The sequence below is a fragment of the Dasypus novemcinctus genome, chromosome 21 (assembly GCF_030445035.2).
Source record: "Dasypus novemcinctus isolate mDasNov1 chromosome 21, mDasNov1.1.hap2, whole genome shotgun sequence".
NCBI lineage: Eukaryota > Metazoa > Chordata > Mammalia > Cingulata > Dasypodidae > Dasypus > Dasypus novemcinctus.
The window spans coordinates 36,685,261-36,706,541 of NC_080693.1; the positions used below are offsets into that span (position 1 = coordinate 36,685,261).

The 21,281-nt window shown below is 38.5% G+C and overlaps 1 protein-coding gene across 1 annotated transcript; it reads right to left on the bottom strand.

Moving 5' to 3' along the window:
• Positions 1-793: 793 nt before the first annotated feature.
• Positions 794-21,013, bottom strand: WSB1 (WD repeat and SOCS box containing 1). Its single transcript, XM_004467618.5, has 9 exons — positions 20,666-21,013; positions 15,366-15,534; positions 14,175-14,443; positions 12,412-12,543; positions 10,666-10,766; positions 8,238-8,410; positions 7,821-7,934; positions 2,099-2,206; positions 794-1,884 (listed from the first exon to the last, which is right to left on the bottom strand). Exons 1-9 carry the CDS (start codon positions 20,703-20,705, stop codon positions 1,725-1,727), a joined length of 1,266 nt encoding a protein of 421 aa, XP_004467675.1. The 5' UTR covers positions 20,706-21,013; the 3' UTR covers positions 794-1,724.
• Between the last annotated feature and the right edge of the window lie 268 nt (positions 21,014-21,281).

Sequence of the window (21,281 nt, forward strand, 5' to 3'; positions counted from 1 at the left end):
CACTATTGCAGGGTGGTGGGAATGTGGAGAAGCATGGGAAAACTGCAACTGATGTGACCTTTAGACTGGGTAACAGCAATGCTCTAATATAATATTCTTGCATCAACGCCAAAAATGTACTGTGTTGATAATGTTGGTGTATGGAAAAAGTGTGCCAAATGTATGCTATGAACCATGGTTGGTGGTAAGCCTGATGATATTATTTCATAATCTGTAACAACTGTTCCACCATGGTGTGGTGTGTTGATGAAGGGGTGTTGCATGGGAACTCTACACGTGTGTGATTGTTTCATAAGTTTACAATCTCTGTAAAAAATATATATATATTTAAAAAATAGGGTGGGTTGGGGAAAAAATACACCATATGTAAGATAAGGACTATAGTTAGTAGTAACATTTTGACAGTAGTTTTGCATAGTTTTTAACAAATGTTTCCCAACAATGCAAGGTGTTAGTGGAGGGGTGATATATGAGACCCTCTTATGATGTTATGCATGTTTATTTTGTAAGTTTACAATCTTTACTATACACTTACTGTTTTTGCATGTTCATGTATGAATGATATACTTCAATAAAAAATATATTTTAAAAAATTAGTATACTGCAACAGTTCTCCCAGAAAAAAGGTTGTTGCATCCATGAAGTACTGAATTAATTCTAAAACAGTGCCTTATTCTTTCTCTAATTCATTATTCTTCTTACTTTGCTTGTGGTGCTCCTTCAATCTTACAATGGAGATAGACCAAGAGCATTAAACTTTCCAACATACTCATGAAACATTCTCAATAGTACATTTTTTTAAAAAACAAATCTTTAATTTAAAAAAGTCAACAAAAATATATAATCAAGCATTTTACATAATGCATACATTCCTAATATTTGCAGGTAAGATAAATAACTGAATGCAAAAGCAGATATACTATTGCTTCTCTTTGGCAAGTCACCAATATCATCCACTGCAGGAACAGAGAATACATGAAAAAAAAAATCCATTGTCTTAAAAAATAATTGTCCCTTAGCACAAACAAAATATTTAGCAATAATACAGTAGACTTTTCTAATCGACAAAAATATAACACTTTACATCACAGGGGTTAAAATAGAAAGCTGCTTTCCAAAATTAAGGTCCACAGATAAAAAGCAAACAAAAAAACACTCTTTTCACTAGTGAGATAATGACACAACAATCAAATTCTACCACTCAGATGCCATTCTTAAGGAAAACAAAATCCTTTCCCTACACAAAAACTGTTTTACTTGCAGATCAGCTGTCTGATCCCCTAACCAAATACACATTTTTGTATGAGGCAATTCAGCTTTCTTAAGTCAATATTTACCATCTAACTCTGTCCCAGAATTTTTTTTAAAAATTCCTTCCACTTTACAGCAAAGATGCATATTTGCTAGCTCTCCTCAAGAAATATATACATGTCAGACACTCAAAATTAGAAAAGCAAAAGGGTCCATTCAACAATTAGCAGCTTCTATCTAAATATGTACATGTATGTATGTTTTCACAGTTTTTACATGTGATATCTTCAGAAATATTTCTCCTATAGTCTATAAATAATATAAAAACTCAACTGATCAAAATGCAGTACAAGAATGTATCAAATTAAATAAATCTTCTAAACCTTTATAAACAGATACTCAAAGTTAGTAAAGCTTGAGGTTTTTGTAAAGTGTATTCTGCCTGTCCCTATGACTAGAGAAGGCAGAGTATTCTAAATACGATAGGAGAGAAAATCCAAAACTTTGGAAGGAACCAGCAGCTTCTGGATTTCTTGGGTGGGCATCACTCTCCGGATTGACATGCGACATAAATGTTGAAGGCTAGAAACTTGCCTTGGAGTGGCCCAAAAATACACACTTCCATCATGTGTCCTAAACAGAAATAAAAATCACAATCTCAAGTACATGTATTTCAACATCCTTACCACTCAATTATCATCTAAGGCTATGTATTAGATTCACAAAGTGCACATTAAAACGTAATTAAGTAGACTGAGCCAATGATTTACTGACAATAAAATATTGGCTGATTTGACTAAAATCCATTTTATATCACCTTTTTAAAAAAACAGGAAAATATATTTACCCAGCAGCTAAAACACTGCCATCAGTAGAAAAGGCACAGCAAAGACCATTGCTCAAAGGTGCAACTTGTACTGGATAATCCTCATCAATTCTCCAGAACCTCACCATTCTGGAAAGGAAATAAATTATCCAGTGAGTATCTAGTAGGAAATTTAAAGTAAATGCAACGTTTGAAATTCAGAAAGAAATACCACTGTGTTCTGAATCACAAAATGCACAAACCCTCAAAAGTAACCTCAGCAGGCAATAGTGCGACTTGCTTTTAAAAGTAATTTTATGGTTTACCCACCAGTTGGTAATATCAATGCACTACAATGAGATGACAATGCATGGCTGCCTTTCCTTTCCTTTCCAGGTCTATAGTGCTCACATTATAGACCTTACTTCTTTATACTTAGCACAACCAGAATCTCATCTGTTTTATTCTCTTTCCAAGACAACAAAACCTTTTTATCTGGGGAAAGTGTGTGTAGGTGATGTTCAGAATCTATCTGACTGCTGATTGTTGGCAAATTAAAAAAGAACTCTTCTTGTATGTTAGGTAACATTCTGGAAAGATGACAATGAGTTGCTTTCTGAATTGATGTTATTAAACTGTTTAATCCAATATCCTTGCATGTTGTATAATAAAAACTTGAGAAAATGGAATGGCTACAACTAGTTTCTCTCTCTTTAAAGATTTATTTTTATTTATTCCCCCCCCCCCCCCCGAGTTGTCTGCCGAGTTGTCTGCTTTCTGTGTCCATTCACTGCATGTTCTTCTATGACTGCTTCTATTCTTATCAGCCGCACTGGGAATCTGTGTTTCTTTTTGTTGTATCATCTTGTGTCAGTTCTCCATGTGTGCGGCACCATGCTTGGGCAGGCTGCACTTTCTTTTGCGCTGGGCAGCTCTCCTTATGGGATGCACTCCTTATGCATGGGGCTCCCCTATGCGGGGGATACCCGTGCATGGCACAGCACTCCTTGAGCGCATTAGCACTGCACATAGGCCAGCTCCACACGAGTCAAGGAGGCCTGAGGTTTGAACTGTGGACTTCCCATGTGGTAGGCAGACGCCCTATCCATTGTGCCAAGTTTGCTTCCCTAGTTTCTATTTCTTATCAATAAAGAGCACATCTCAAAGAACATTTCACCTCAACCTCAGTAGAAACAAATTACTGCTTTTACTATTTATTTCACTTTGAAAATTTCCTTGTTTCAACTTCTATTAAGGTATTACTTTTTTAAAAAAAAATCTCTGTGAACTGGGCTAAAAACTAATTAAAAATCTACCCAAGTGCCATTTTTGGGGGGAAGAAAAACCACTTTAACAAACAGTACTAGGAAAACTGGATACCTATCCACTTGCAAAAGATTGAACTTGGACCCCAACCTCATGCATGACTTTTCTAGGTGTCCAGTGTTGTGGGGCATGTCAAGATATCCCTTTCTAAAATGAAGGATAAGGTGTTGCAATTTGGGCCCTCCTATTACGAAAAAAGAGGCACAACGCCTATTTGGCCTCTTTGGATTTTGGAGATAATATATTCCTCATTTGGGTTATGTTACTCTGGCCCATTTACCAAGTGACCAGGAAAGCTGCTGTTTCGAGTAGGGACCAGAACAAGAGGATGTTCTGCAAAAGGTCCAGGGTCCTATACAAGCTGCTCTGCCACTTGGGCCAGATAATCCAGTAGATCCAATGATGTTGGCAGTGTCAGTGGCAAATAGAAATGCCACCCGGAGCCTTTGCAGGCCCCTATGGGAGAATCACAACATAGAGCATTAGGACTTTGGAACAAAGTCTTGCCATCCTCTGCAGATAACTACTCTCCTTTGGAAGAAGAGTTTTTGACTTGCTAGTGGGCCTTAGTGCAGGCAGAACACTTGACCATGGGCCACCAAGTTACCATGAGACCTGAGTTGCCTATCAGGGGCTCAGTGTTGTCTGACCCACCAAACTATAAAGTTGGGTGTGCAAAGCAGTACTCCATCATAAAATGGAAGTGGAATATACAAGATAGGGCTTGAGCAAGTCCTGAAGGCACAAGTATATTACATGAGTAAGTGGCCTAAATGCCCATGGCCACAACTACTGCCACATTACCTTCTCTTTCCCACCCCACAGCTATGGCCTCTTGGGGGTTCCTTGCAATCAGTTGACTAAGGAAGAGAAAACTTGGGCCTGGTTCATAGATAGTTCTGTATGATATGCAGGTACCATCTGAAAGTGGACAGCTGCAGCACTATAGCCCCTTTCTGGGACATCCCTGAAAGACAATGTTGAGGGAAGTCCTCCCAGTGGGCAGAACTTCGAGCAGTGCATCCGCTTGTTTATTTGAGTTGGAAGGAGAAATGGCCAAAGATGCATTTGTATACTGATTCATGGACTATCACCAATGGTTTGGCTGAATGGTCAAGGACTTGGAAGGAACATGATTGGAAGATCAGTAACAAAGAAGCCTGGTGAAGAGACACATGGCTAGACCTTTCAGAGTGGGCAAAACCCATGAAGATATTTGTGTCCTACATGAATACTCACAAGAGGGTGACTTTAGCATAGGAAAACTTTAATAATCAAGGGGATAAGATGACCCGTTCTGTGGATACCTATTGGCCTACTTTCCTAGCCATTCCTGTCACTGCCCAATGGGCTCATGAACCAAGTTCATGATGGTAGAGATAGAGGTTATGCATTGGCTCAGCAAGATGAACTTCCACTCATGAAAGCCAATCTGGCTACAGCCACTGCTGAGTGCTCAATCGGCCAGCAGCAGAGATCCACATTCAGTCCATCATTTGGCATCATTCACCGAAGAGATGAGCCTGCTATCTGGTGGCAGGATGACTACATTGGACCACTTCCATCATGGAAGGGGCAACAATTTATTCTAACTGGGAATAATCATATACTCCAGATAATGGGTTTTGCCTTCTCTGCACACAATGCTTCTGCCAAAACTACCATTTGTGGACTTAAAGAATCACTGGTCTTACCATGTTCCCCATCATCCTGAAGCAGCTGGATTGATAGAATGATGGAATGACCTTTTGAAGACTCAGTAACAGTGCCAACTAGGTGGTCAGTACCTTGCAGTGCTGGGGCAATGTTCCCCAGGTTGTGTATACTCTAAATCAGTGTTCACTCTATGGTGCTGTTCCTCCCACAGCCAGGATTCACAGGTCCAGGAATCAAGGGGTGGAGATGGGAGTGACACCAATTACTATTACCCTTAGTGATGCACTAGGAAAAATTTTCCTTCCTATTCCTGCAACCTTATGCTTTGCTGGTCTACAGGTCTTAGTTTCAAAATGAGGAATACTTCCACCAGGAAGCACAATAACAATTCCACTGAATGGGAAGTTAAGACTGCCCTGGCCACTTCATGCCTCTGAAATAGGCAAAGAAGGGAATTACTATACTGGCTGGGATGATTGATCCTGACTATCGAGAGGAAATAGGACTGCACCTACACAATGGAGATAAAGAAGAGTTTGTCTAGAATACAGGAGATCCTCGAGGGTAGCTCTTAATATTGTCATGTCCTGTTGACTAAAGTCAATGGAAAACTGCAACAGCCCAGTCCAGGCAGTTTCTGAGGACTTTCAATGCCTCAGAAACTTTAGGAATAAAGGTTTGGGTCACCCCACCAGTCAAAAATCCATGGCCAGCTGAAGTACTTGCTAAGAGTAAAGGGAACATGGAACGGGCAGTGGAAGAAGGTAGTGATAAATATGCACTTTGACCACATGACCATTTACAGAAACCAGTACTGCAATAGTAAGGAATAGTCCTTGTTTTGTTATGAGTATGTTTGTATATGTACATAAAGAAAATACCTTTGTTTTCTCCCCTATATTATCCCCTTACAACATGACATAAGTTGTATTAGTTTCATGTCATAATGTTTAAGTTATAGGATATTATGTTTAAGAGTGAATATTACCCAAGGACTTGCACCCTATTCTGGAGAGATTTAGTGTGTTTCCGGTTGTACACAGGTTGAAACAAGGTTTAAAACAATGGATGAAAAATGTTATTGTTTTGGTTTAGATATTAAATATGGTTTAAAGTGACATGTATGACTGCCAAGTTGATAATGGTACACTGTGATGGTTAGGCTTATGTGTCAACTTGGCCAGGTAATGGTGCCCGGTTGTTTGGTCAAGCAAGTGCTGGCCTAATTGTTACTGTGAGAACATTTCATGGACTTAAATCATCAGTAAACTGATTGCATCTATGGCTGATTACATCTGCAATCAACTGAGGAGTTTGCCTTCAGCAATGAGAGATGGGAATCGGTTGTGGCTCAACTGATAGAGCGTCCACCTACCATACGGAGGGCCCAGGGTTCGATGCCCAGGGCCTCCTGACCCGTGTGGTGAGCTTGCCCACGTGCAGTGCTGCCACACACAAGGAGTACCATGCCATGCAGGGTTTCCCCCATGTAGGGGTGCCCCATGTGCAAGGAGTACACCCCACAAGTAGAGCCACCCCACATGAAAAAAGTGCAGCCCGCCCAGGAGTGGCACTGCACACATGGAGAGCTGACACAGAGTTCCCAGCTTGCGCTATGGAATTTCGACTAATGCATCCCCACAGTCACGAGACAATTTTATAAAATCTCTAATATTTACTAATATCTCCTGTAGGTGGTTTCCTTAGAGAATTCTGGCTAATACAGACTCGAACAGATACATCAATATATACCAATGTTTATAGCAGCATTATTCACAATAGCCAAAAGGTAGAAGCAGATATGGGTCCATCAACAGATGAACAAAATATGGTATATACACACAATGGAACATTGTTCAGCAGTAAAAAGGAATGATGTTCTGATGCATGCTATGACATGAACTTTGACATGCTTTGACATGATGAACTTTTCACTCAACGCTATGGTGTTGAATAAAAGAAGCCAAACTCAAAAGGACAAATATGTATCATCTCAATTATATGAAATACCTAGAAATACCTAGAAGAAGCAAATTTTAGAGAGAGAGTAGATTAAGATTATGAGGTGGGGAAAATGTTATTGCTTAATGAGAGAAGTTTCTGTCTGAGTGAGGAAAAGGTTAGGGCAATGAATGTTAGTAATGGTAGCACAACATTGTAAACGTAATTAGTATCACTCAATTGTACACTCGGAAATGATTAAATTGGGAAATTCTGAGTTGTTCACATTACTACAACAATGAGTTTAAAAATTAATGATTTAAGCCGCTTAAAAAATAACTAACTCTACCTTAGTTCGCCCAAATTGGGTAACATACAAGGAAAACAGGGGAAATAGGGAAAGGCATGCACAATCTTTAGTATACAGAGACATTGTTCATGCCAATATTTTTCTTTTTTCTTCTTTTTTTTTTAAGGAGGCACTGGGGGTTGAACCCAAGACCCCGTACATGGGATGCAAGTGCTCAACCACAGAGTAAATCCACTCTCCAATGACAGCTAGTTTCTTCATTTGTTTGTTTTTAGGAGATACCAGGGATTGAACCCAGGACCTCATATATGGAAGCAGGCACTCAACCACTCGAATTACATTCGCACCCTGCCAGTATTTTTCAAAACACACCAGTATCTCCTAAATCCTTGTCTAGAGATTGAGACACTAAAACACAAATTGCAGAAAGGATGTTTTTAAGGCTTAACAGTGTTTTCATTATGTAGAAGGAGCAAAAGAAATCTCTAAAAGATAATAATAAACAGATCAAACTATAATTCACACACTCACTTATCATCAGCAAGGCTTGCAAAATGCAGTCCATCATGACTAAAAGATACAGATCGTACCCATCGGTCATTTGCTCCTCCAGCAAATATTGGAGTAGGTGGGGGAAACAGGTGCCTGTGGGAAAATGCATATTTTCAGTGGACATCAGTCACATCAAGGAACAAAACGACCCAGGTACAAAGTACATCTGTCATTCAATAAGGTTTAAAGGCTTCTTAACAAACACAACTGAGAAGACTACTCTGAGTAGAGCTGACATATCCAAATTAAATAAAAGGGACCTAAAAATAATTACTAATCCTTTTCAACAGTGTGGTTTAAGACACTAAGATTAAGTCAACTTTGGCATAACTTTTAAAAAGCAACATTGATACCCAGAAATGAATTATAGACTAAAATAATTTATGTTGTACTCACCCAAATTCCATCAGAATATCTCCAGTATGTGGATCCCAGATATATACTCGAGTATCATAAGATGCAGTAACCAGTAATGCTCCATCAGGAGAAAAGTCACAAGCTACAACATCATGGTGATGTCCTTCTAATTTCCGTATCATGGTATATTTATCCATATTCCAAAGGAAAATCTGCAATAAAAAGGCAAATGTTATAGCTTCATTCACACACACAGAGAACAAATTGGCACATTTTAAACTACAACTGCTGAATTTAATTAAGATAATATTAAATTAAACATTATAAATTACGAGTAATTAAAAGAATATGCTCAGTGTCATAGATTAAAATCAGTCTTTAAGTTAATTAAAGCAGACATGCAAATTCTATTTCAAATGTTTCTGTTAAATGTTAATTTAAAAATAGGCCTAAATATAAAATAAAGGCAATACAATTTAACAACAAAGTTATACTGAAATACATTTATTCCAAAAACTAATTAACTAAAATATACAAAACAAATAGGGTTAAGTCTACAAACCCCCTTCTTTTCTTTTTTCCCAGAAACTACCAAATTTTAAAAAAATATACAGACAGAAAACGTAAGGTTAACAAATTGTTACTCCATTGGCATCTCCCTTTGAGATAATCACTTGTTTACAATAGGCTTGGGTCACCAACGTGAGCCTAGGAAGAGAAACAGATACTGCAAGCAAAGAGAATTTTCACAGCCAAATGAAATTTCTTTGGCAAACAACAAGGATGTTAAACCACATTACAAAATAAAAATGCTATTTTATGAAAATATTACAATTACAGCATTTCTGTGAATCAAGATTTACCAATCTTATTTTTCCCAAACTGAACACAATCATTAGACATTTTTAGTATAATTATAACATTTAAATTACTTAAGAACAAGTTACACATGTAGTTTTAGATTCTAAAAATCAGTAGTTAGACTGTGCAGAATAGCTCTCAATAGGATTCTAATGTACACTTCAGTCTGTCATATTACATGTGAAGTTGGAGGTTTATAATCCTAATAACACAATCTCTCCTCCTCTTGGAGTAAACAATCCTTTTTGCTACTTTTTATTTCTGCACAGACACAATACATTATTTCCAAAGGAAAATAAGTACAAATTTTAAATTGGATCAAAGATTTATGGTATCTCTAGCATCTCAAAGAATTCCAAAAAATAGCACAGAGAAACCATTTGAAATCCAATTACTTTTTACATTAAATTAGTTTCACTTGCCAGACTCCCAATTCCATCGAACTGGAAGAACAATTTACTCCGAGGAGTCAGCGGGTTTCACTGTGGGGGAAATTACTTTTTAAAAAAAGAAAAAAAGAAAGAAAGAAAAGCAGAAAGTGGACATCGACCAGCACCTGTGTACGTACAGTACACCTTGCAGCCGAATGCAAGGTTACTTCATCCTACGGTAAAGGTCGCCCCCAGCCCGGTAGCCAGAGATGCCACTCTTTCTGCCCAGCTAACACCATTGTGCGCTTGTGTGTGAGTGGTGCCAGCATAACCTCAATCACACCAATATTGCTGCCACCACCTGTGACAGGGAAAGCAAGAAGCATATGGAAAACACACAGCCTAAAATAGCAATGTCAACATCTAGCTTTGTTCTTCCTATGATTTTTAAAGAACTATATTGAGTATTTCGTTCTAAATTTCCAACATTTGCAACTATCATTTTTAACATATTTCCTTAGCTAAATAAAATGCATTTTATTAACCAGCCTCCCATCCCCCATTAACTTAAAGTGTATTGTGATCATCACGTTTTTGGACTTTAACCATTTTCATAAATATGTGAAGCTAATAAATTCTTTTAACTATCTAATCTTAGCTGACACAACTAAAAGAGAGTTCATTGATAAGCATAACCCTCTTAAGAGTCACTTAAGCTATCTACAGATATGCTATGTAAAATAGACAAGATTAAATTTCATCTATAATTCACTCTACAACATACATGAGTGCTATTTTTATTATTAGGTTTTTAAATTACTTTTTTCAGTTAAATGTCCAGGACCAGCTGGGACTCAAAACTAAAAACGGCAAACTGGACAAGAAAAAAAAAAATAGAACAACAGAGAAGAAAATAATTAGCAAGGGAATGTCTTAACATTTGGACTAGATCTCTTCTATAGTATGTAAACTTCCCTAGGTTTCATAAAAAATAAATTTGACATACCTCTCATTTTATGAATATTATCTCTAACTAAAAGCAATCCAATTTCTCACTTCACAATCAGTAGCTATATTTACTTAATTTTCTTCATGCAAATATTCCCCCATTATGAAATAAAACTTTTAAGATATTCATGACACCGAGCACAGACTTAATAGGTTACTTAGATTTAAAATGATTATGCAAAATGATAATCCATTCACAATGAATGTACAAGAACTTTGACACATACTGCTTTACTGGCGCCAACTGAACACAGCATAGAAGAATCAGGAGAGAATGCACAGCTGTACACCCAGTTCTGATGAGCCCTCAATATTTTCATCATGTTTCCTTAACAAAAAGAAATACCTGCGTTAACCATAGAAGCCTCTCCAAATTAGCTGTGTTTGAAAATGACAATAAATGATGAAATCACAAACTTTGACATGACTTATGTACAGCAGGAGTTGGCAAGCTACACCAGCCACCAGTTTTATAAATAAAGTTTTATCGGAACATCATAATGCCTATTCCTTTATGTATTGCCTATGGCTGCTATCGCACTACAATGACAGAGGTGAGCAAGTTCAACAGAGAATGTATGATGTTCAAATCTAAAATATTTACTATCTGCTCTTTAAGAAAAAGTCTGCTGTCCCTTTATCTACAGAAGATAGGATCTTTTTAGTCCAATCCACAAATGAACAAACTGGAGCATGGCAAAGTTAACAGTCGTGGTGAACATCTTCAAAATGCCTTTTCACTCTTCTTCCATTTTGATATTTTATATTGTACTCCAAAACCCATGAGCATTATAACCACAGCATACATTACAACTATGTTTAAGTATATTTAACTCTTAATTTTACAAATACCTAATAAGTGTCAAGCACTGTTCCAGGGACTAAGGACAGACCTGTGAGTAGAACAGTTTCTATTCGCTTGGAGGTTACATTTTACTGAGCCTACATTCTTCAAACATATGCACACAATTGAAAATATGCTGGGATAAGCAAGTACCATTTCATATGCAAAAGAAAATTTTAAAGTATAAAACTTTTTTAACTATTAGGATCCCTTCTACCGTCAATTAGCTGAGCAGCTGAGCAGAGAATTGATAAAATGCAGAAGGGAACTGTTAGCAGATTATTTTATCAGGCGATGGTTGCTACACATCAGCTGAAACAACTTCTCCAAATATGAAGGTTTTGTTTCCTACTACATGCAAATTAAGCTACAATGTCCCTGAGAAAGACTGTGAATCTCCAGGTTGAAGCTATTAAGAGCACCCCCAGATTTATTTAAATAAAAGATTTTAGTTGAAAATGTAAACTCCTTGATTAGTGTCTAAGAAGGGGGAAGAGATACTACTCATCTCTGGTCCTCTCAAAAAAGGTAGCCTCCCCAAAACTTTGTAAGCATCACAAAGACCAAGTTTCAGAAAAAGCTGAATACTTGTCACCGACATACCTTTTCATTATATTTGAAAGGTCAGTCTTTTACTTTTTAGAAAAGAATTTTTTACTTAACCTATCCAACTTATTGTTATAATTAGCATTCACATATTATAAATTGAGGTAAGTAACTCAAGTTTTAATTCAATTTATTAGATTACTAAATTCGATCTATTTGTTACTTCCAGTTCTACTTAAATTTCCATTAAGCAAATGAAGGGAGTTAATAACCCTCCCTAAGATAAAAGAAAGAAAACACAGACCTGTTTATATAAAACCCTAAAACTGTCCCAGATTTTGTCCTCAAATAGCTGATACAGATCTCTGTGGTTACTTTCTGAATAAGAAAAGATTGTTTAAGAGTAACTGCTGGCTCCTCTTTCCTGTCACATTAAAGTTTTTGTTTGATCTGCACAGAGAAAGGGACCAAAGGACTAAACAGAGAAAAGGAAACTTTGATCAAATGTCACTGATGATCCTAATACCTCTCAACAGTAATATCAAGGAATTTTTCTTCTTCAAAACCTGAGAAAAAGACATACCATCATCTTTCAGGTCCCACACTCTTAGAGTTTTGTCTCTTGAAGCTGACACTAGGATCAAGCTCCCATCTGGAGCAAAAGTTAAATCTCTGACAAGTTCAGTATGATCTACCAAGGTCAGGAGCAGTTTTCCTAAAAAAGAAGTAAAATTAAAAAAAAAAAAAAAGACATTTTTTATTCTACTTTTTTAAAAATAGTGTTGCTCATAATTTTTTAAAAAGTGAATACAAATTCTTGGGTACCTCCTTAGTTTACTGAGTATAAAATGCAAATTTACTTATTAGTAGTAGTATTATTACCTTTAATGATTCACCATTGACATTGTTTTAAAATGAATTCTTTCCAGGATAGTAAAGCCTAAACTTATCAGGAAAATTAAGAGGAAATTCCTGAAATGTAAACTAATGTCTGAATCAAGTTAATATTTTTTAAAAAGCCCTAAATTAGTATCATTCTCCAAATCTTCCCATAGTACAATTTTAAATTATAAAATCAAAATTTTTCTTTGCTTTTATTCCCGTGGCTTTGACTACTAATGGACTGTCAAACTCCCCAAAAGATACTGTTATCCCACAATAACCTGAATTTTGAAAACCTCTGGAAAAAAAGTACTATTTCATTTAATTCTGTAATATTTTTGTTTTCTATGAAAACCTATGTGCTTTATCTTAAATTTTCTTTCAAGAACTAGTACAAATTTATTAATGCATTATCCCCACTCAATGTCCTGTCACTTGCTGGGTTCTGATGTATAGTTTTTAATGCTCATTTACTCTAAATTTTTTAGTATATATGTCAGAAGCTGTTTCAGACAGTGAATAACATATTTGTTTTGTTTTGTTTTAGGAGGTACCAGGGATTGAACCCAGGACCTCATACATGGGAAGCAGGTGCTCAAACCACTGAACTGTACTGCTCCCAACACATTTGTTTTTAATTGTCCAAAGAATTTAACTTCTCAACTTGTCTAGTTAAACTTTACTAAAATCTTCCATAAGTTACATAACAACTGTGAAACCAGTTGTGCCTCTGAAGTCCTTATACTATCAATCATTGAAAAAGTACATAAGAAAATACCTGCTATTTGAGTTGGATAATTAAAATACTAGTTGATAAGTGGTCATTTACTAAACATCCCTAGACACCCATTCTTGCTGTAATAGTCTCTTAGGAATGATGAAGCAGTGTGAATTTAGGTCTTCCTAAACTAAAACCATGAGCTGAACAAGATGCTATTCACGTCAATTATATAGACACATTCATAGCACCAATTCTTGCTTTTCAGTAAGTTACAACCCTCAACTCATATATTCCAGCTCCTAGGAGCACTACTCTGCATGATAAAACAATCAGATTTGTTTTAAAACTATGACTAAATATAGCTCAACTTTACAATGTGGATGAACCTTGAAAATATTATGCTAAGTGAAATAAGCCAAACACAAAAAGATAAATATTTTATGATTATACTTAATGAAATATCTAGAAAAAGGAAATTCAGAGCGACAGAAAGAAGACTAGAGGTTATCAGGGCTGGGGGAAGGGAGAGTGGGAAGTTATTGCTTAATAGTTAAAAGAGTTTCTGTTTTGGGTAAGGAAAAAGTTTTAGTAATTGAAGGCTGTGACAGTAGTACAACATTGTAAAAGTAATTAATATCACCAAATTGTAAACTTAAAAATGGTTAAAACAGAAATTTGTTTTTTTATATATATGTTACCATCTTTAAAAAAAAAATAGCTTAACTTTGTAAAAGAATCCATACCTGTATATACATCCCATATTTTGATACGCCCATTGTTTAACCCTGTGGCAAGAAGTAGCTGATCTTGTCCAAACTTGAATCGATGCCATTCTATATTTACGCAGCGACTCTGTTTTTCTGGAACTGAAGATCCAAAAGCAAGACTCCAGACTATATCTCCACAGTCAATAGTATGTTCACGAGGTTTATTTTTCTGACTACCATCACTATTTTGTCTTGATAATCTTAAACTGCTTGAATTGGTGACATTCTTAGTGCCATTCAAGAGACTACAGAGAAAAAGTCAGATTGAAAGTAAAGTATTATTTACTCTAGACTCTTGCAGATACTGAATAACATAAACATTTGTTCAAATAACCTCAATATGATTATAGTAATACTGAATAACAATAGAATCCTATAGACAAGAAGGGGAAAGTTGTTATTTGGGTTCCAAGAGCTGAATGAATAAACTGAGCATTAAAAGAGATAGATGCTCAGTGGCTGGGAAAGAGAATACATTCTACAATAAAGCAATTTATAACTTATTCACCTCCCAGATTTTCCTCAAGACCACTGTATTCACCTCAAAGCAGAAATGTAAACATAAACAAAAAATCCTGATAACTATCCTGTCAAGCTAATACCAGAAAGTTACTTTTAAAAAATAAAATAAACCCAAACCAAAATAATCAGTAGTGCATCCGATATATTCTAGATCTAAAAGAAGGAAAAGATTAACTTCAGTATGATACATTTTAGAAATATTTTCAACAAATATTCTAGCTCAATTAACCCCAATCAGAGGGATCATAAGTACATAAAAAAGTAATTACATGATCTATGAGACCAAATGAAATGGTTAAACCTCTATTATGAAATCCAAAGTGAATCCAAAAAAGCATCACATAACAAATGTGACCAGCCCTGGCACAATATATTATATGTGCTAATAAGGCACAACTAATCTTTTAATGCACAGAAAAACTTAATATAAAAAGAATCTGAGAAAAATTCTATAATGTATAAGGACACACAGTCCTTTACATGAATTTTCCAATAAGTATAGTTAGCCTTATTATCAATACTTATTGATTAAAACAATTTACAACACAGCCTACAAAACAAAAACCTTAAAATATTTTTATTGCCCCATACTGAGAGAAAATGGTAAATTCCACAAACAGAAACAAAATACAAAGAATGTCTTACAAATTTTTAAGGCACTGGGACCACGGAACAAGCTTTACTGTACGACGTCCTTGTGACCAAGCAAAGTATGAACCATCTGGAGCAAAAGCAACAGTCCAGTTTTCACAACCACATTTCTTGTCAAAAGGAGCTGCTGGAGCTAAAAGTTCACCTATAGTACGTGATCTCACTAAAAGGGAAAATAAAAATACAGGATATCATATATCATCAACATGAATGAGACTGCCTCCATATTACCATGGAACTCACCTGACTCCACTGAGTTTTCCCCTTTTCTACAGACAAGAGTTCTGCTTTCCACCCTCTTAAGGGAAGTTATGTGGTGTGAAGATCCCTTTAGGGTAGTGACAACCTTTACATTTTGGTGAAAAATATATATTTTTTCCTAAAATTTCCAGATGCAAGCATTTCTAATAAAGTTTCCCAAAAAAACTGGTCAACAGAGAAGGATCCTCCAATGATGAGCCTTGATACTGATGACTATGCTTATGAGCCTGTGTGCCGAAACTGAACTAGGCCTAGAGCTGCAGTGTGCCTAGGAGCACCTCCTGAGAGCCTACATGTTGCTCAAATGTGGCACTCTCTAAGCCAAACTCAGCATGTAAACGCATTACTTTCCCCCACCATGGGACATGATTCCTGGGGATGAGCCTCCCTGGCGCCAAGGGATTACTACCAATCACTAACTGGTGATGCAACTAGAAAAAGACCTTGAATAAAAGGGGAAAATGGTAAAGAAAAATTAGTTTATATGGCTAAGAGACTTCAAAAGAGTCAGGAAGTCGTCAGAGGGTTGTGCTTATGCATGCCTCAGCAGGATTCCAGGGACAGCCAAAGTACATACAACCCCAGGAACTGGTGCTCCTGAGGGCTACAGAGACACACAGGTTCTGCAATCATGACAATTGGCTCTGGAGTTCAGTGCCTTGTCAGTGGGCCCTACTTTGGAATTTGTGTTCCTGAGTGTGATGGAGTTGGACTCAGATGCCTCTTCTGTCATTTTTAATGAACCTGTGGTTGGTGCTGGGGTTGGTGTATACCCAGGAGACTTCAATCTCTGAGCTGGCCATGTGCCAGCTGGACACTGAGCATCAGCAGAGTTGCAGCTCCTACTCTCTGGTTTGTTGGACTTGCACGATTGGCTAACGGGGAGGTGAAGATGGTCAACCACTACACCAGGGAACCGAGAGTGCCTACAACTGCAAGCAAGAGAAGCATATCCATCAACCATGTGGGATCAAAGCCCCCTCCCAATATAGGAGTGGACATCACCAACCCAGGGTCCACAGAATGGAGGAATAAAGTATGGATTAAAGTGAACTTATTGGTATTCTACTACAGAACTATTGTGACTAGTAATGGAAGAAACTGTAGCATTGATCTGGAGAAACTGGCCACAGTAGTTGCTGAGGGCAGGGAGAGGGAAGAAGAAATGTGATGTGGGGGCATGTTTGGAACTTGGAGTTGTCCTATATGATATCGTAGGGATAGATGCTGGACATTATGTATCCTGCCATGACCCAATGAATGTACTGGGGGTAGAGTGTTAAACTACAATGTAAACTATAACCCATGTGGTGCAGCAGTGCTCCAAAATGTATTCACCAAATGCAATGAATGTGCCACAATGATGAAAGAGGTTGCTGATGTGGGAGGAGTGGGGGGGTGGATGGGGGAGTATGGCGGAAACTCATATTTTTTAATGTAACATTTTTTTGTGATCTATGTATCTTTAAAAAAATGTAATAAAAAAAGAAAACACTGGTCAAGGAATAACAATTTAATGAGAAATTAGGGCTAACAATATTACAATAGTACTTTTACATCAACTCACTAACATTTAAAATGCAAAAGACTAAAATTACTTTGCAAAGAAAGTATCCTTCAAATTGAGTTTTTTAGCTTTTGAAAACCATAAATCATAATAAAATACAATATTACACTGTTACTCAAAGCACTATAAAGCAGACTATTCAAACACAAATATTTTTATCTTCTTCACGTCCAGATCACAAAATTCACAAAACCTACAACTAGAAGGGGCTTAAAGGTAATCTAGTCCAACCTCCTAACCAGTACTTTAAAACATATTACATTTGTGATTTCAAATACTGGTCCTTAAGCATTTTCCTAATGGGCCACAAGCAGACCCAAAAATGGAAATAATTCTTTTGTTTCTTAACAGAAAAAAATGGACAATTTCCTACATTTATAACTAGGATTACTTAGACTTACTTTCATGATAAAATTGGTATATTACCAAAGGATAAGAATTTTGCTTCCATATTTAACAAAAAACATAACCAAAAACTCCTACTGTATTAGTGAATCAATTGCCCTCAAATAGTGATCCAGAACTTAACAAAATACTCCAGGTGTGATTTAAGCAAAACAGCAGATTCCTCCAATCCCCAACCTGTATTAACACAGCATAAGGCAATATTAACTGCACTGACAGTCTCATGCCTTTAATGCAATATTCACAAATTGGTGATCCTCAGATGCCTGCAGAATGGCTTTATAAAGATACAAATGAATTTAGAAAGCGCATGCTGCTCCAGGCTTCCTTATATTCCTGTAAGGCCAGTCTTTATAGTCATCTCACTATGATACCTTATGTGCCTGGCCCCTGAATTTGCAACCCCTATCTAGATGTTTTTTTTTAAAACTTGGATTTCTGTTATTAAACTATATCTTCCTTTTAAAACCCATAAACTTTAGGAAATAAAAAAAAACATAGTTCACAAATAAGAAACGCAAGTTTTAAAATTCAATTGCAAAATACAAGTATAATCTAAAAAGAGAAAGCCCCCTGGTTAAACTAGACAAGTGGTAAACCGATGTAATTTCTCTCAAAAATAGAGGACTAGCCTTGCATTCAATTTCAAAAACATCTGGTAAATTAGACTAGAACTCAGCTCTCCTTTAGCAAGCATAAGCAATACTAAATTTCTCACATGAAAAAAACCAAACAAAGAAAACAACAAAAAGAAAAAAAAGGAAAAAAAATTCCCACAGGAGACTATTTTTTTATTCTGTATTTTAAGATCACCCTGTATTTTTCTTTCTTTTTTTTAACCTTGGCCACAATCACAAAAATCCCCTCACATAAAGAAGGGTAATAAAGTAACGAAAAAATCATTCGAATGGCAAAGACCATGAAATTTATTCTTGAATATATGGAAATACAAAAAACAAGACCACTAAAAAACCTGCCAAATTTTATTAAAAATTGTCTTCATAGTGTTTCCTTGCTTGTTAACAGGCATATCGAATGATTTCTGTAAGCACCCAATTTAAATACTTACTGGAACAATACTACAAGCCTAGCACAGGATTTATAATAAAATGTTTTTAAAAAGACAAACCTTTGTTACATTACCTGTAATTGTTTAGTGTTAGTATCTCTACATTATTAGTGTCTGTACAGTAATAACACATCATCTGAGTCACTGCTGAACAAAGAAAAGATTTAGCTTCTATTTTACATTCCTCCTTGCAATTTCCTAAACAGAAAGGGAGGATCTGAGGCAGTGCCTTATGAAACAGTTCAAGGTAATAACCTCATCGCATAGATGAAATCATTCATGGAATCCTGCCTCTACTCTTTTAGTATATACTTGAGACACAAAACAGCTAGTTAATACCTGAGAAAAGGAAAAAAAGTAACTCTTCACTGAAAGGCACAATGTTACAGAAAGAAAAAAGCTTTTAACTTTGTATCCAAATATGGAAGAAAGGAAGGGTAAAAAAGAGGCTTTAAAAAAAAAAAACTTAGAAAAGGCGAAGCTCTTTTAGATATTTGGCACTTAGCTAGTAACTTTTTACATACTATATCCAGGTAATAACACTGGGAATTAATATGCAAAATTTTTAATTAGAAGTGAAAGACTTCTTTAAGGATGGTTCTACCTTATGCAAGTAGGCTAAAAAGCACTATTCATCCCTTAAATGAGAGAATTAGAAACAAATTTTCAAAATGGCTCATAAAAATGAAATGAAAGACTGAGAATAAGAACTTTTAAGTTTAATGTTCCAATTCAGTAGTACTTACAGATCATATAGTCCAATTAGAATAAAATTTGGACATGAACTTTGTACATTCTCTGTATTGTTAAAACAGTTATTAAAACCGGGGTTAAAGTCCCTTCTTAATCACCCACTCAACTTTATTTCGAAGAGAACAAAGGCCCAGAATTCTAAGATGGTTGTTTTTACATAAAAATGCACCCAGCACAGCACAGAGAGCGTTTTGACTACCACAGTCTGTCCCCTTCCCGAGAAATACTTCCTTCATACATTTAATAAAGGCAGTCATTTCCTCAGCAGCGAAACGCAAAAGTTCTCTACTCGGCGGCCACCTCAAATTTCTCACCACCACAGTAAGTTCAGTGTCGCTAAGCTTGCAGTCCTAAGTGACCCATCCATCCCAGCCCCAAAAGGGTTGTTCCAGGTATTTCAGATAGTGCGAGGTGCGTTCAGCTGAGCCACTGCACAGATCTTGACGCACAGCCCTCAGTCTCTATTTCCCGGTCTTCGACGTGGCAGGCTAGCCACCAAGCCAGTTTTTAGCCCGCCTGTCCGGAGTCTGCTCCTCGGTGCACCAGCTTTTCTTCTGTCACTCCACCCAACCACCCTGGGCTCCTCCCATTGTGTATGAAAGATAATTCTGAAGACGCCTCCCCTGAACGGCTGCCTTTTTTATCATACCCTTCTTTTTGCTAAGCTTGCTTTCCGGGCAGCTCCTCAGCCCCGCTTCTCGGTAAAGCGGCTGGGTGCGCGCGGAGGGCGTGCGTCTCGGGACCCGCGCCTCCAGCCTGCCCGTCCCGAGCACAGCTTCCACCTCTAAGACTTGCCCAGGATCCCCCGGGAGCGACCAGCCCGCCTCGGGTCCGCTCGACGCCCCAGCCGCTGGGCCAGGAGAATCCCAGGATGCCGGCCCTGCGCGGACGTCAGAGGCGGCAGGGGGCTGCGGAAGGGCGCGGGCCTCCCCGGGACGGGGCCCGGCTCTCCGCCGCCCTCGCCACTCCGCGCCCGGGCTCCGCTCGCCCGAACACCGCGCACGGCCGCCTCCGGTGCGGGCGCCCAGTCGGCGCTCCGCCCGGGTCCCACCCGTCCGCCCCTCCACAGGCACCATCCCCGGGGCCGTTTCCTTCCTCTCGGCTCAAGGGCTCGCTCTTCTTCCCTCAGTCGTCTCCTCCCCAACCTCCTCCGGGGAGTCCCCACCAGTCCTCGGCCCCGGCACGCTCACCAGCTCCCCTCACCCACCAGCTCCCCCGGAACGCCGCCCCAGTCCTCACCGATCTCTTTCTCGTTGACCCTCGGGGGAAAGCTGGCCATCTATGGGGCACCGTCTGATTCCGGGGCTACGATGCGGACGCAACGACAGAGAAGGAGCGACGAGCGCTGAGGGGCGTGCCGCGGGCTGGGTCCCTGCCGGTCCCTGGGGTAGAGGGGAGGGGCGGGGGCGGTCGCTGCGGCTTCTGCCGACTGCGGGGGGAAAGCTCCGAAGGCCTCGGACCAAACTACGGAGGCAAACACAGACAAAAGACCCTGTGTTCTGCCTCAGACCTCGGTCCCAGGAGAGCCTTCTCGACGATGCCGCCGGAAAACGAGACACTGGAGACAAAATGGCGGGCGGCGCGAGTGATATCTGGGGGCGGGGCGGGGCCGCCTGACGTCTCGCCCGCGGCCCCGCCCCGCGACGCACACGACGTGACTGTCTCCTCAGGGCGCCCAGCCCTCGGTGTGCTCGCCGGCGTCGTGCGACCGGGGGCGGGCGGACCCCGGAGGCGGAGGAGGAGCCGCAGGCCCCGGCTGAGCGAAGCCCACTACCGGGATGGAGCCGGCTAACCGTTTGGAACCCGGTCTGGTTTTTCCGGGCCGGGATGCTCAAGCATGATATTTATGTTGACG